At 37.8% G+C, this 15,128-nt stretch overlaps 1 protein-coding gene across 1 annotated transcript in view; it reads right to left on the bottom strand.

The window, feature by feature from the left end:
* The window catches only part of LOC104622176 (carbonic anhydrase 3-like), a 15,828-nt gene extending 799 nt beyond the window's left edge, over window positions 1–15,029 (bottom strand). Inside the window, exons 1-6 of the mRNA XM_010288883.1 lie at window positions 14,915–15,029; window positions 14,047–14,244; window positions 6,234–6,352; window positions 5,294–5,386; window positions 4,306–4,371; window positions 3,270–3,425 (exon numbers count right to left, since the gene is read on the bottom strand). Coding sequence (XP_010287185.1) covers window positions 3,270–3,425; window positions 4,306–4,371; window positions 5,294–5,386; window positions 6,234–6,352; window positions 14,047–14,244; window positions 14,915–15,029 — 747 coding nt within the window. The remainder of the gene's footprint in view (window positions 1–3,269; window positions 3,426–4,305; window positions 4,372–5,293; window positions 5,387–6,233; window positions 6,353–14,046; window positions 14,245–14,914) is intronic.
* Between the last annotated feature and the right edge of the window lie 99 nt (window positions 15,030–15,128).

Here is a 15,128-nt window from a genome sequence, read left to right as displayed (position 1 = left end):
TCCTCTGCTGCTTTCTGATTTTCAAAAAATGCAATACATATACCCACTTACAGATACATTACATTCATTTGTTGTCACTGTGATGCACATTAGACAGAAAGCATATCAGCTGTGATTCACACACTTGACACTGCCCTGTTTGAATGGCTCACCATGAAAAAGATGCACACATTTTCCCATGTTGAAAATGTAGCCCCACGCACGGCACGCATCAACTTTGTTTGCAACTAGCTTCAATACGCTGATGTAGCTACCTTTTACAGTACAGAGTTAGAGTCCAATAGAAGCAGAACTTCTGCCTGGACTGTAAAAGCTGGGTTCACTGAGACTATACTAATTCCAGTTTATGGACTGAGCTAACTCAGGCATCTCAACATTGCTCTTCACTACACGGCTCAGAAAAGCCAGTTATCTCAGTTTGCCTGAACAACGACGAGGTCACATTTATAACCAGTATAATATGCATCAGCTGGATTATTCATCTGAAATTAAATTTCAGATTTCAGATGACGAATAATTTGTATGGGAACCGTAGGAGATGAAAATAGTTCATCAATTCTACTAATACCAATAAAGTACTATTGAAGAAGAGATTGCTGGGTTTTATTATTATTTGTAGAAGATCTGCCCTACTAGGTCAAAAAAAAAAAGCAGCATATATTCAGGCTATAGCTATATAAACGTGAAAAAATTAGTCTGCAGTTGGATAGAGTTATTCCACAGTTAAACTCCTATCCTTTCATTAAAAGTAATCTGAGCAGCTAGGCCACCCACTCTACATCTCACAGGGATTTCTGGTGAATTGATTTTTCCTGCAGAGTACTGATTCACAGTGACTGCACTTATCTTTGTGGCTAATATACTATTACCATCTGGCTGCAAAAGCATCCAAGCGATCCACTGTAAATGCACAAGCACTTAAAATAATTACTATTAATGAAGCTGCCTTGGTAGTACACTTTCTAGGATTAGAAATAATTGGTAACACAATCCTCTTTTATGAATACATTATTTAGACTGCAGGCACTCTGGAGTGAAGAAAGTCTTTCTACTGTATTTGTATACAGTACCTCACATACACTGCCAATTCTGCCTGAAAAGCAGTTATCTCAGGATAAGAGCCAATGTCCCATCTACATGTAGTAATTTCCATTTTTACCTTAAATGCTCCATTATTTCTACAGTAGGGCCAGTCAGAAAACAGTCTGTATGTTTCCCAAAACTCACTAACTTTAGGTAAGCTGAAAAAAGGCCATGACCCAAATACAGCAGTGATCAAAAACTCTTTTCATGAAGCTAGATCATGTGATTAGTTATTCCTCTACAAATGCATTTTAAGTCAGAGATGTTCAGCAGTGACTACACTTTTCCCAACAAAATCTGTAGCTGATCTTCTGTAATGCAAACTTCTACACCGATTTATTTTGAGGAAACCAGTCAGACCGTATCTGTGTTTTTCACACAAGTACCAGCTTCAAAATAGCCCACATATTTTAATTTTTGGATGGGCAAGGAAACAGGAGACAGATCAATTTAATAAGCTGTGAAAATTAAGCTGTAAGTTATATGAATACATTACCATATTCTATGTCGTGCCAGCTAAGATTCCCATCATACCCGAGTTCTATTCTTTAAAAGATAAAGAGCCACATAAATACAAAGTACTAGAAAATAGAGGGGTTTTTGTGATACATGCACATCAATCAATACAATGAAACACCTTATCTCCTTAAGAACCTAAAATGAAAAGTTACGTGTCTACATAAAATATCTACATAATATGTCAGTCACCTGATTAATGTTCATGTTCTCACTATCTTGGAGCCTTGAAATTCATAATATCGTATCATTATAGTCTGCTGAGTAGAGGAATAAACTCAGATGAGAAAACTGACTTGTGTGGTACGAGTAGAATCATAGGCTGAAATGTGATAAAGAGGGCATTCAAATTTCTATAAATGGGGAATGAGGATTTTGCGGGGGAATGAGGATTAACAAGAAATACTTCTTTGTGGTAAGTGACCAGAGAAGGCTTTCAAACTAAGAATAAATTATAATTATCTGCTGCTGCTCCTGTTTGTGAAAATTCAGGTGGCATACTTTCCAGAAACATGGGTATCAAGCACCTGATACACCACTTCCATAATTTTCTTGGTTACATGATGCCATCTATAATGTGGGGCAGACAAAATCACCAAGCCCATTAAATTTATATTCTGATAAAAGATGTTTTTGAAAGAAGCATGCTATAAGAGACACTTTTGCAAAGTAGAATGTTCAAAAAGTTGGAAGTGCTCAGCTGCATTAGGTGAGAACACTGGACTCTTGCTTCTTTCAGTGTGCAACGTAGTTAAGGTACCTGACCGTCCCAATGAATTTCATTGCAGATGGTTACTTTTTCACAGCAGCTTTATTTTCATAATTTCTCCAGTGATTACCCTCAAACATTCATCATAAGCAATGAGCACTTTACATGAGGAAGCTTGAGACAATATAAATGGTTGAAAAAATCCTGGATAATCAAAGTTGTTGGTGCAAACCTAACATAACCTTTAGCTAAATGTGTCAATGTTCTGATTTAAATGATTTCAGGAGAATACAAGCTTTCCTATACTGGCTTTTGGTGTAATGCAGTGTTTTGAGCTCTGTGTAAAATAAAGGGTATGAGCCACATCCAGCTCCACCCTTTCCTACTAGCAAGAGTTAATATTGTGGGAACACAGGGACTGGGAAACAAAAAGAGAACTACTCTTTTCTTTAGTTGATATCACAAGACGTCTCTGCACACAGGAGGAAGAACTCTCATATATAGTAACTGCTGCTTGCTGTCAGTCACACTCCAAACTGCTATAAACTGTTACCATCTACACTGTGTTACGATTTTACTGATTTATAAAGCTCTCTGATGCCTGTGGATTTGAACCACCATGATGTCTGACGTGGGCTAGGAAACAATGAGCTGTTCCAAGTAGAGAAGGTCACCACCTCTGCTCAATTAGTTAATGTAGGAGTCATACAGAGACAGATAAAGAGATGTGTCTAATAGGTTGATTGCACATATTAGGTTGTAGACTGCAGTCCTTTGAGGATTTTTACAGGTTCCTATGGAGTCCCAAGGTAGTTTCTAAGGCATTCAGTTCTTCACTGTCCTTTTAATCATGCAATTTCTCACAGAATCCAATAAGCATTTTTATTGTCAAAAGAATAAGATCAGGTTATGGCATGTAACTAAAAAGAAGTGGGTAAAATATTATCTGTTTGAAGTTTACCTGGTCTGAGCTGACTATGATAGGCTCTTTAAGAACAATCCAGGTGATGCACTCTTCACAAGGTGGAGTAGTGAAAGACCCATGGTATGTCCAGTAGTCATGAGATTTAGGGAAAAGAATTGAAGGATCAAAGTTTGGAAAAGGAGCTTCTTTCCCCTTTAAAAAAAACACAAGAAAACCAAGCAGAAACCTCTTCAACAGCTCCAGTCACGATTAGCTAAAGATGCAGCTCTGGTATTTTAAGAAACAGAGAGTGACTGAGATACTTCAAAGGCACGAACTAAGGAAACTAAGCACATACCTACACAATGCATAACAATGCAGTGTAAAGATGTGACCCTCACAGATGGGCCCAGAGAAGCATGACACAACATACAACACCACATCTTGTACCTGAGCTAACCCATGTGAAGCGACATCCAGTACCAATATGCTTCACTCATTTCTGTGCAGAAATACCCTTCCTTCTGGCCTCCTTTCTTACAGAAGTTCTGCCTATCCATTAAACAATGGATTAGGTCACCATAAAATGAAGTCATATCTAGAGTCTAATACTCTAGATTTGTAGTATTTGTGATAATAACAAACAAGACAGCCTATGAAATGTACATTTATGGTGAGATTCTCATTACATAATGTTATCTGAGACACAGATGTCTAGTCAGTGGCATTCCAAAAGTCCATGAGGAAGCCTACCTCAAGACCGAATGGACTGATTTCCAAAGGTGCCTTTCTTTTGTCACTGATCACTGAGGGAATAAGACTCCATGCCTAGTTTTGAGGTGAATAAAGTTTGGTGAGGTGACTCATTTTCACAAAATTATAAGGCCCACTACAGCCAAAGAAGGCTTATATCTAAATAGAAGATGGGACTTTTCCTGTTAAGGAAAAGCTACCCATGGTTTTATTAATAAGTATATTCTGGCAATATTGCAGAGCAGAATTTGCAAACTAGAAAGTCATGCCTCTTGATTTTTTTTTTTTGTCCTGAGCATTTGCAGCAATCTTCCTACAATGAAAAGCCCAACATTGTTACCTTTGTTTTGATAGCATTTATTTCTTCAAGAATTCTCTTCATCTCTGGTTTGGGAGTTTTCCCTACCTGTGAAGAAAACATGAGCTAACCAAAGAGTTCTGTTGTATCAGTTTTCTTCTTTCTCCTGTTTTTTTTATATATGCATCTAAACATATATCAACTATAAAACTACAATGTATTAACCCAACCTATCATCACCCCTACCAGCTTAGTAAGATATGTCTTCTATCTGTAGCCCAACAGATATTTTGATCCAAATGGGGAAATTACATCAGTACAGTAACTCAGCATCACAGGTAATTTCACAATACTGCTATTGCTGTTGACATTGAATTTTAACCTAACAAAGATAAACAAAACTCTTCAGACTCAGGTACAGAATTTGGAAGAAGTTTCATCCTAGTTTAAAATCCAGATGTCATGGTCAGATCTACTGTTTGCAATTGCTGATCTCAACACAGATGTCCATCTTTCTACCACTAGTGAATATTAATTAGACAAGAGAGAGCAAAGGCCGATATTTCAGGCTAAGACTGCAGGCCCCCAAAAGGATTTTAAAAAAGGATGAGTTACATGTATTGCCTGTGAGTTAGTTTTGCCTGGGAGAAAATTAATGAAAAGCCTACAAGAAGTATCTGTCCTTGAAATCAGTCCATGATTAGTATAGAAGACAGCTGACTGCTATTGGTCAGAGGGCCACTACTGACATCATGTCCCCAAAACAGGGGCAAATACATCTGGATTTACAGCTTCCACCATCTATGTAGTGACACAATAGCTGCTAGGACAAGTGTGTTGGTATTGGATACCATTTGAAATAACATGACTCATGCTCTATAACTTGAAAAGCATGCAAGACTGAAAGTCAAGCCCTTCAATGTGGTACGATCCCTAGAAAATATATTCAGAGCGTTTTGCTTTTTTAACCCTGTTAGAATAGAAAACTCTATAGTAGCAGTGCAAAGAAGGCTTGTGTGCTTCTACTTGCTTGCAAAAATATGGCCAAAACAGCTATTCCATCAGTTCTTCTCACAGCATCAAGGTAATTACTGTATTTTGGATTCCAATGTAACAAATGTAGCTGGAAACAAAGAAAAACATATTAAAAAAATCATTATTGAATAGCAAACCATCAGAAGCTGAATGTAGTGTTCTTTATATACATGAGAAAATTTGTGCCAAAAAAGAATGAGGATTAAGCCTTCTAAAAACAAAAAAGAAAAAAGGGACAGCAATTCATATATGAGTTTCATCAGCCACATATTACCATTTAGATTACTATTTGCTTTAAAATAAACTATAAACATCTTAGTACAGAAATTGCAAAAAAGAACAGAAATCTCTTCTTAAAGATGAAGAATACAGAAAAGATGCTTAAGTAAACAGGTAGAACATGCAGTTCAGAAGTTATCTACTGATATGTGATTCATTTCCATTTGGCTTTCAAACTACAGCCATTCTAGCAAAGAACCCATATGAATGTAAGCTCTGTATATTATTAGTCTACAGTTCTCATCTTCCCTTACAATCCTCTAGTGGTGGAAAATCAAGGTAAACACATTCTTCCTCCTTTCTTCTGCTACAGATTTATACTACTGCTACAGTTTTATACTTCTGCTATAGTACTGTACTTTCAGAATACTGTTTTAGTTTGCGTTGCTCCTCAGATGCGCTGTCCTATGTTTCAACCATGTTGGTTTGAGAACATGGAAACTTTTGTTTCACATAGTATTTTTCTTTTCTTATGCTGTGAGAATTACTTCGACCTGATGCACATCTATAAGAATCGATGGGAGTAAGAAGAAAATGTCACAGATAAAGAAAGAACTCCTTGAAAAGCAGACAAATGACAAATTTTATCCCACCTGAACAATAATGACAAATGTTACTTTACACCCTATTTTAAAGTAAAAAGTGGTGAGTCTTACCTCTCCTGCATATCTCACTCCATTCACAACATGCTCAGAGCCATGGTCATCAGATGAACCCCAATGAAAGTGAAGCTGACGTAGCCTGTAGACTCCTGGAAGTGGCCCACCTCTCAGCACTGCAATTGATAATCTGCATCAGCATTAGACTTGGGTATCTTCCAATTTTTAAAAAAGAAATATATATATTTTAAAAATATTTACTGTACAGACATTTTATTTTCTGAGAGTACTGAGTACCTCTTGGAAATCTGCACTGATTTTAGCATCACTTCAGTCAACCATCTTCAGCTATATACACTTACAGGCAGATGAAAATTATTTGTGTCTAGGCTTCCATTATAGTGAATAGAGATCATTGTTTTAATTCAGCTGCATAAATGTACATCTAGTACCTTCTGGGATATGCCAAAGACACCTGGACAGGACTGAAAGATGTGAAACAAGATCTGTAGAAGAACTGTACTTTTCTAAAGCAGTATGTGGAGGCAAGGTGAAATACATTAGATTATCGAAAATGACAGGAGATGCCTATGTTTGGGGAACTGAAGACCCTAATTAGAACAGTCAAGCCTCTAGAGTAATTCTGCTTCCCTTAAAGTAGATGCTCAAAAGATGGTGACCTGAGTTGCTCCTGGAACTCCTCTGATTAAGTGTGACTCCATCTCTGTTGACTAGAATGGGAGTTTAGAGACATAATCCACTTACATTTAAAAGCCCACACAAGACAGACCTAAATTTAGATGTCTGTCTAAATCTCCCTCTGAATTCCTTCTAATATCTACCTATATAAAAATATATATTTTTAAATATTAAAAAACATTAAAATTCAAACATAAAAATAGCCATGATTAACTACTGAAGTGCTAGATGATAAACAAATTCCAAAAAAAATGCTACAAATTGTGTCTTTTACTGCAAACTATGACTTATTTGTTTAAAAACCTATGAAATTACTGATGCTGCTTCCGCTATAATGGCTGCTTACTCTGGCTGTGGAAGAGGAGAAAGAAAACAGCAAATGAGCCAGAAAAGCAATCACTGAGACTATAAACTACTTTCCTAAAGAAAATTCAGCCCGTGGTGAACAATACCCTACATTCTAAATAATCTTAACATTTTTACATTATGTACCAAATGAAGGTGGTCTCTTTGGAAGGATCTCACAATAAAAAGGGAAGAACTTTTTCACATTCACCAAATACTATTTAATAGTCAATTCTCATTCATTTTATTTGGATCTAGAAGTTAAGGCATTCCTATAAACTATTCAGCAATTCCCAAGAACAGGTCTTTATATGTTAGAGAAGAATATCCTTAAATCTGAAAAGGAATGAAATCCATGATCATCTCAAGAAATACAATACTAAGAGTATTCTTTACTGAACATTAAGAGCAAGCTGTTATTCTCAACGAATTCCCTTTAGTTATTCCCACAGACATTCAGTACTATGGCCAATGCAGACACAGTAACAGTAGTAGCTGACAAGGCCATCAATTCTCCATTAAAATAGATATGTGAAACCAAATAATGCAGTTTAAGGTAAAAATGTGTCATTACTTCCACTGATGGGCCATCACCAGACACTTTCAGCTGGCCGTTAGGTGAAGTTCAGCATCACCTTTTTCCTGCTTCACTCATCTATAAATAGGCAGTAGCTTTTACTTAGCGTACTTTAAACAGACAGAATGATGCAGAGGATAAGACGTCTATAAATCAACACTTCCTGAAGGACAAAAAGGTGTTTTCTTTCTTTTAATTGCAAGTGTGTAGTATAAAACATAGAAATACATGAAATGACAATGTAAGTAAGTGAAATTTCCCTATGTTTTGAAAAAGGTAAACAAAGCAGTTAAAAGAATTAAGTTCTCCAATATCTAAAACATAAAAAAGTCCCAAACTATGTCTTTATAGCTCAAATTTAGTAAAAGAAATCTTCTTTTTTTTTTTTAAAGCATGTGTCTTGGAACCTAAATTCTAAAGGTATCTTTATCCTCTTGGGTTTTTGTTTTCAGGAAATACTAACACCAATAAATACATACCCATATACCAGTTAGAAAAGGAATATGAGGTAAAAGTTTATAACAGAAACTATGGTACCTTTAAATAGTTTCTCAGTGGTGTTAAAATATAGCTTTATTTTTATATATTTGCATGTTTGTATGTAACAGGAAATTATGCTAACCATTCTTACATAGGAAATGTTCACCTTAAATAGCTGAGACTTCCAGTTTTAAGGCTGCGATAGCTGTTTTCCTACCACAAACCACTTACAAAAGGACCCTTTTCTAGAAGGCCCCATGACCCACTCTGAGCTTCTACCTATGACACTGCATGAAACGAAACGCAAGGGCTCTAAAAAAGGAGCCTACAGGCTCACTCCCCAGTATGTGGGCAGCCAGCTTTTCTCTTAGGCTTCTGAAATACTGGGTAATCCTTTTCACATGGCTAGCTGAATGGCTGGACTTTTTTCTGAATATTGAAAACCTGCAGGAAGTAACAGGATGGTCGCAGCAGACTTACCAACATGTAACTCCTTTAAACTTGCTGTCTCTGAAGTAACATGGCCCAGCTGCATACAAACCAGCCCAGGAAGACAAGGGAGAAAAGAATGCACTCCTTTTTGGTGCCTTATTGTTGCAAGCTCTCATCCCATTGCTCAGCAGCTGACTTTTTATATGGGTTTGCACATTGCCTTCCACCAGTGCCCGATACCAGACATAAAAATGTCATGTCAGTCTTAAGCTCTTGCTCAAAATCTATGTCCCTCCATCCATATTGAAGAATGGTCTGTCACAAAGAAATCCTACATGGATGTGGATATCAGTTGCAGTAAAAAAGCTCACTTTTTATTTAATCTGTCATAACCTGAGCAGTATATGACAGAAATTATTAATAAAATTATGGTTTTTTTCCATTCTCAATGTAACCACTGATGTAATCACTCAATGTAATCAATCTGGGGCAGATGTTTGCCCCAGAGGGGGCAAGTGTTGCACTGGAGGATGTAACAAAGGCAACAAAAAACTCTGCATCTCACTTTGCACAGCAATGAAGGTGCGATGCAGTTTGTGTGGAGATGGCCATTCCACTTTACCTTAGTTAGCAGAGTGTCCCTAACAACAGAAATGTAACAAGAAGGTTTTGAAATAAGTCCATCCACTTGCTGGGTCTCGTTGTTAATCTGCACTAATGTCATTTGTCATCTATCCTCACTAAAGTAAAACTGGCAAAGTTATTCCTACACAAATTCCTTCCCTGTTTGCTATGAAGGCATACTGTGGAAGTCAGTGGAAAAAACAAGGAGCACTAAACAGACTCATGAGGTGAGCTGTGTTTATGAACAGGAGAAGAGCTAACTTCTTATAAAATTTATGATCTTCACATCCTGCCAAATCCATAAAATGAACTGGTAAACCACAATGAAATTAAATTAGTATGGTATTACTGCATGACAATTGAAAAAGACACATTAGCTTTCTTACGCCGCTTTATAACAGAATCTAACAGTGCAGTACAAAACCCACAACTTTTTCACATCAGTGCCACATTTTAGATGTTATTAAAAGGCTTCTGCTCAAAAGAGGATCTCTGTACTGAAACACTCTGGCTAACTGCAGTGACAAAATGCATGTCCTAATACATTTTACCCAGTTGTCACTGAAATTTTATTTAAGCAAACACTGAATAGATATGCAGAAGTATTACTTTTCTTTGTATTTGAACTTTGTATGAGGATAGCCTGGGAAAAAGAGAATTGTCTGACAGAAGTCTGTCAGTCTGTCACCCACCCTCATCTGCCTGCAACACACCTTTTCCAGTTTTGTACCTATTGACCACAGCCCGTTCATCAGTGAGCTCCCACATCATCTTTGCTTGTGATCTACAGCAGGGCTGAAATCCCCATCTCCAGGGGCAGAAACCTGACAGTCCACTTCATAACTGTAGCTTCAGCAGGCCCTTGACTGTTCAAGCATTTTTATCTCCAACAATCACATGGAGGTTCAGTTAACAGAAATTCAACTCCTATTAGCGCTCATATTAACACTCAGTACCTTCATGCAGACACTACAAATGACAGATGTGTTAAACACCAAAGGAAGAATTTAACTTTGCTGCCTTTTGCAGTATGCAGTATAGCCGTCCAGTGGTATGTACCACTGCTGCACAGGCACTGAGATTTAGCTGCGCTATTCTTGTAATGCCGACTGACTTCTTCCAGTGTAAATTCACCACACAAAATGTTAAGTAACTTTTTGCAGGAATCAAACAAAATGTGAGTGTCTATGGACAAACTTCCCCCGGTTTTAATTAAAGTTACTGGGGTTTGTCATCATTTTAGAACCAGTCAACAAATAAATGTTTATTCACCATAAGTTGATAATCAAAACCTCATTTGCAAAGATAAATGAGATTTCCCACAAAGCAGTACTCTAGGAAATGCTGTCCACAAGCACTAGTCATGCTAAAAGAGACCTGTAAGCAAGAAGCTTTCACTATTTACACTAATGGTTTCTTTAAACATTTTTTTTTCATCATCCACTTCCAAAGGCACACATTACTTTGACAAGAAATTTGAACGTTCTGCAAACAGCACCAAGGTAACCTTGTAAGAAAGTGTGCCTGCACTGAGGTACTCCAAGCCCTTAAATGTCATCCATCATAAAGTTAGTAAAAAGAGAAGTAGGAATCTGTTTGGCCAATGAACTTCTATAGAAAGTGTCAAGGAGATAACAACAACAAAGAAAGTGAGAAGATGAAAGCAGGCATCCATGTGACATAGCTTTAGTGTATGTCTCCTCAGCTGCTGTCTGGGTTCCAGTACAAGACTTATTTATCTTTACTATTTATTAAATGATTGAATGCTTTGATGTAACCATCTATCAGGTATTACATCTATCAGGTAATACCACAGGTATTGCAAAGAAAGCCAGAGTCATAAATTGTAAGCAAGTTACAAGCTACAGATCTCACACAACATCATGACAATGATCCCACCAGTTAGGTGGTCTCAGGACACTACTCTGGCACATGTATTTTCGGAATTTTAAAAGCAAATGAACTCTCCCTGTCGAAATAAGATTGCAGTCCCAATTCAAAACAAAGCCAGAGTCACTGAGGGATCTAAAAAGAGTATCTAAACTGCCATTCAGGTCAAAAAGCACCGCACTGATAGGTTGCCAAAGTACCCAAGTTCTGGTATGGGTTTTATTGTGGCCATCACAAGATGGCACAACTACCTAGGAGGTTTTGATTTCAGCTCCCAGATCTTTCCTGGATTTTGACACTCCAGCCTTTACCTGCAATGATTTTACAGTGCTTAAGGTCCTTCTTCCACACAGGTCTAGTAACACAGGCAACTGAGTCCACAACAATCCATTAATTTGTACAGACTGTCAGCAAAGGCATGACACAGCTCCTAAAGCAAATACCTGTCATCTTCAGTGGTACTGCAGATTCTTAAAGTCATCCAGACTTTATAAATAGCTGGAGATAAATTCTCCAATGCCTTCCACTAGACTAATTCCAAAGATAACAGCAATAAGGCCTTTTCCAGCGTAGTATGTGAATTACATTGAATGGTACTTTTCCAGGAAGCTTCTCTCTAATCATTTGAGTTTAAGAAACCGTCCCAATGGTGAATATTCAAATTATTCCTGGCAGAGAAGACACAATGGAAGTAAAACTTGAAGACATTCAACGTAATTACTTTTGTCACTCACCTTTGCAATTTATTCAGCAATCTATTTCATCTACTACTAATGAAAATCTAAATATAACTATAGATACAAGTACGACCACTCTGAAAAAGTTAGGAAAATAAAGGAAGTCTTTAGTTTTCTGGTTAATCAGAAATAATTCAGATAGATAGGCAGAGTGATAGATACATAGACAGACAGACAGATAGACAGACATAGAAACTCTCTGTTCCAAAGGAATAAAAGCTTCATTCCTATATGATTGTTATTACATATGTATGTATCATGCAGCAGGTGGTTCCTTTACACAAAAAATAAGTCACTGCACATATCCTAAAAAACTTAAAACATGCTCAAGTCAGTGGGTGTATACACAGTAGAATTCGTCCTGCAATTAGCATTATGTTAGCGAAGGAACACCACCCACAGCCTCTGTATGCAACAGTATAACAAAGAAGACATAACAATAAACACTGAATGTTTCTTGCCTTCAAAGAGTTGAGAAATACACCTACATTTTCCCAGTGAGTCACTTTTTATTTCTGAGATCAGAACACAAAAGTTACTGAGCAGTCATCTGAAAAAAAACTCAGAACATTCCAAAACTTTCTGCTCTTTGCACCCACAGTGTTGCATCATGCAGTAGATTGCTGTGCCTGAATACTCCCTTCTCTGCAATGGCTGAGTAATGACAACAATTACTTTGACATTTATGCAGAAGATGCAACCATTGATATATTTTATGCTGTTCCAAAAAATAAAAGAGATGGTAAAAAATGGTAAGTAATGGTCATGCCGGTCGTCTTATATGCCACAGCTACCTCTCTTTAGTGATGTATCATGTTATCTGACCTTAATAATATTTTTATTCAAATAACAATAAAGATTCCCACTTTGCTAGAAAAGTAATCAAACTCCTGACTGCATAGTCATTTGTGAGTTTTGATAGTGTATTAACTAGTCCAGCTTACATACATTTTAATCCTCAGTTTTCATGAAACCCAAGTAATTCATTAAAAATCCATTACATTAAATCCATGCCTGCAGATATTTAAGATCAATCAACCTATTAGTAAAATTCCTCCTAGTAATTATAGCTGTCAATCCTAGTTATACTGTAATAGAAATTGGAACTTTTAATGCAGTTAGTTAAGAAATACATCTGTACACTGTGAAAGACAGACTTCTCAGTATTTTACTGAAATTGACATTTCTTTTTCCTTTTCTTACCATCCCATGTACTATAAATAAAAACACAACCCTGTTGACCTTGATACAAGAATAAAGTGAGGTATGCATTTGATTTTTGCTTTTTATCTCAGTACTAATGCAATTTCATACTTCTTTCAGTAATGTTTTTTCCTTTGAAATACAGCCAACAGTATTAACATGAAAGGTCAGTAGTTCTGCCAACATAAATTAAATATTTCTAGCACCTGTTAAACAGAACAGACATATCTCTTCAAAATACATAACCCCACTAACCCTTAAAAGCTATTCATTATATATGCAGCACATTGAGTGTGCTGTCGTAACTGCAAGTAGATAAAAGATTTTGAACATTAAAGCTGAAACACTGGAACTTCTCAGCCCTATAAGCCTCATTAAGACAAAATCTCATGAATGCCAAAGGGAGTGTTAACTGATTAAATACCGTGCCTTTGTGGCAACATCTGGTTCATTACTTCATTTATCAGAAATTATATGGGTACAGTTTGTACCTTCAGCCATATACACAGTTAAAGATGTTCTGCTGGGCCTCTCATGAATGGAGGAATTCAGTCCTTGTAGACCAAGCCTGAACTCCATGCTCCTGGAAGGCAACACAACTGCAATGGCTTTTGCAAGTGCAGAAATTTACCTTACATCTTAATTCATTCTGCACCAAGTTTCTTTGCAGCTCTCTCTGTCTTCTAGAATTTTACATATGGACTTTAAAAGTAGTCACAGGCCTTTCCCACCAGTTGTGCAGGGCACTGGAGCCACAGAAACCTGTACGTCACACGCAGGCAGTACACAGCAACCTTCTGACAGCCATGTGCATTCAGAGCACACTCTGTCTTCCAAGAGTCACTGACACATAATGACAGCTTAAGAGTAAAACAAAACTAACCTGATCTATCAAAAGAATCATCGAATACAACCCTGCAGGTTTTCCCATTATTGAGGATGGTCTTAGCTGCACCAGGATCATAGCTAGCAAACCATGGTAGTAGGGAGCGATCGTAATGCACTTCTTTGGTATTGATTTCAATAGGTGACTGATGGCGTCCTTTGGCAATTGGGTAATTTTTGTACCACTGATCTGGTCCTAGAAAAAATACAGAGAAATCTTGAAGACCTTTTCCAGTTAGGTATGAATTATAGTTGTATTATAACACATGCAAGTTTGGCTTCGCTTAGCTATAGAACATCAATAAAATGTATTAACAAGTAGGTTACTAATCACTTGGTTGGTAGTCATGACCTGTCAAGAATTTCACTATATAAAAAGCAATTAGATCATTGTAGTTGGATTACTAGATACTGCAAGTCATTTGGCTAAACCTAAACTCTCATAGCAACCTCAGGACTTTACTTACTAGGAAGCTGACAATACCCCAAAGAAGGAAACCAGAGGTGCACACTCCAAGTCCAGCAGTGGCTAGAAATATGATGGGATATACCCAAGTGAATCAGCTGTGGCATCATCTACCCATCTGGAGAGAGAAAAAGCCACTGATATCTGAAGAAGAGGAAATGTGGATTTATTTATCGCCACGGTTTTATCATGAACTTCATGTGGAAAAAGCCTGACAGAGGCCGTGCCGTTCTGAAGAGGAACAGGCCGCCCGAGTTTGCAGGCTCCACAGGCTGGAGGGATCGTGGCTGCGCCGCAGACCCCTCTGCCCTTCCTGCCTCCAGGCTAGCCTAAAGCTGGATTTTAAAGCTATGTCAAATTTTAAATTATATTAGCAGTACGAAAATTGACTTTATTTAACTTCGACACCTCAGCCGCCGCCTCCCATCCACCAGCTTCGACTCTTCCACCGACCGAGTGGCCACGCCACCCGGCCACGCTGCCGCCGCACAGACCCGGGCCCGCCTGGAGCCCATACTACCCCTCTTCGTGCACGCTCAGGTAGCGAGGCCTCCCGCTTTGCCCGGGTTTTGCTCCCAGACCCGTTGCCTGCGGGGGCAGCGGCCGCAGCGGAG

The sequence above is a fragment of the Phaethon lepturus genome, unplaced genomic scaffold, assembly GCF_000687285.1.
Source record: "Phaethon lepturus isolate BGI_N335 unplaced genomic scaffold, ASM68728v1 scaffold29216, whole genome shotgun sequence".
In the NCBI taxonomy this organism is placed as follows: Eukaryota; Metazoa; Chordata; class Aves; order Phaethontiformes; family Phaethontidae; genus Phaethon; species Phaethon lepturus.
The sequence above is the reverse complement of the archived record's forward strand: the minus strand, read 5'-3'. Positions and strand labels throughout refer to the sequence as shown.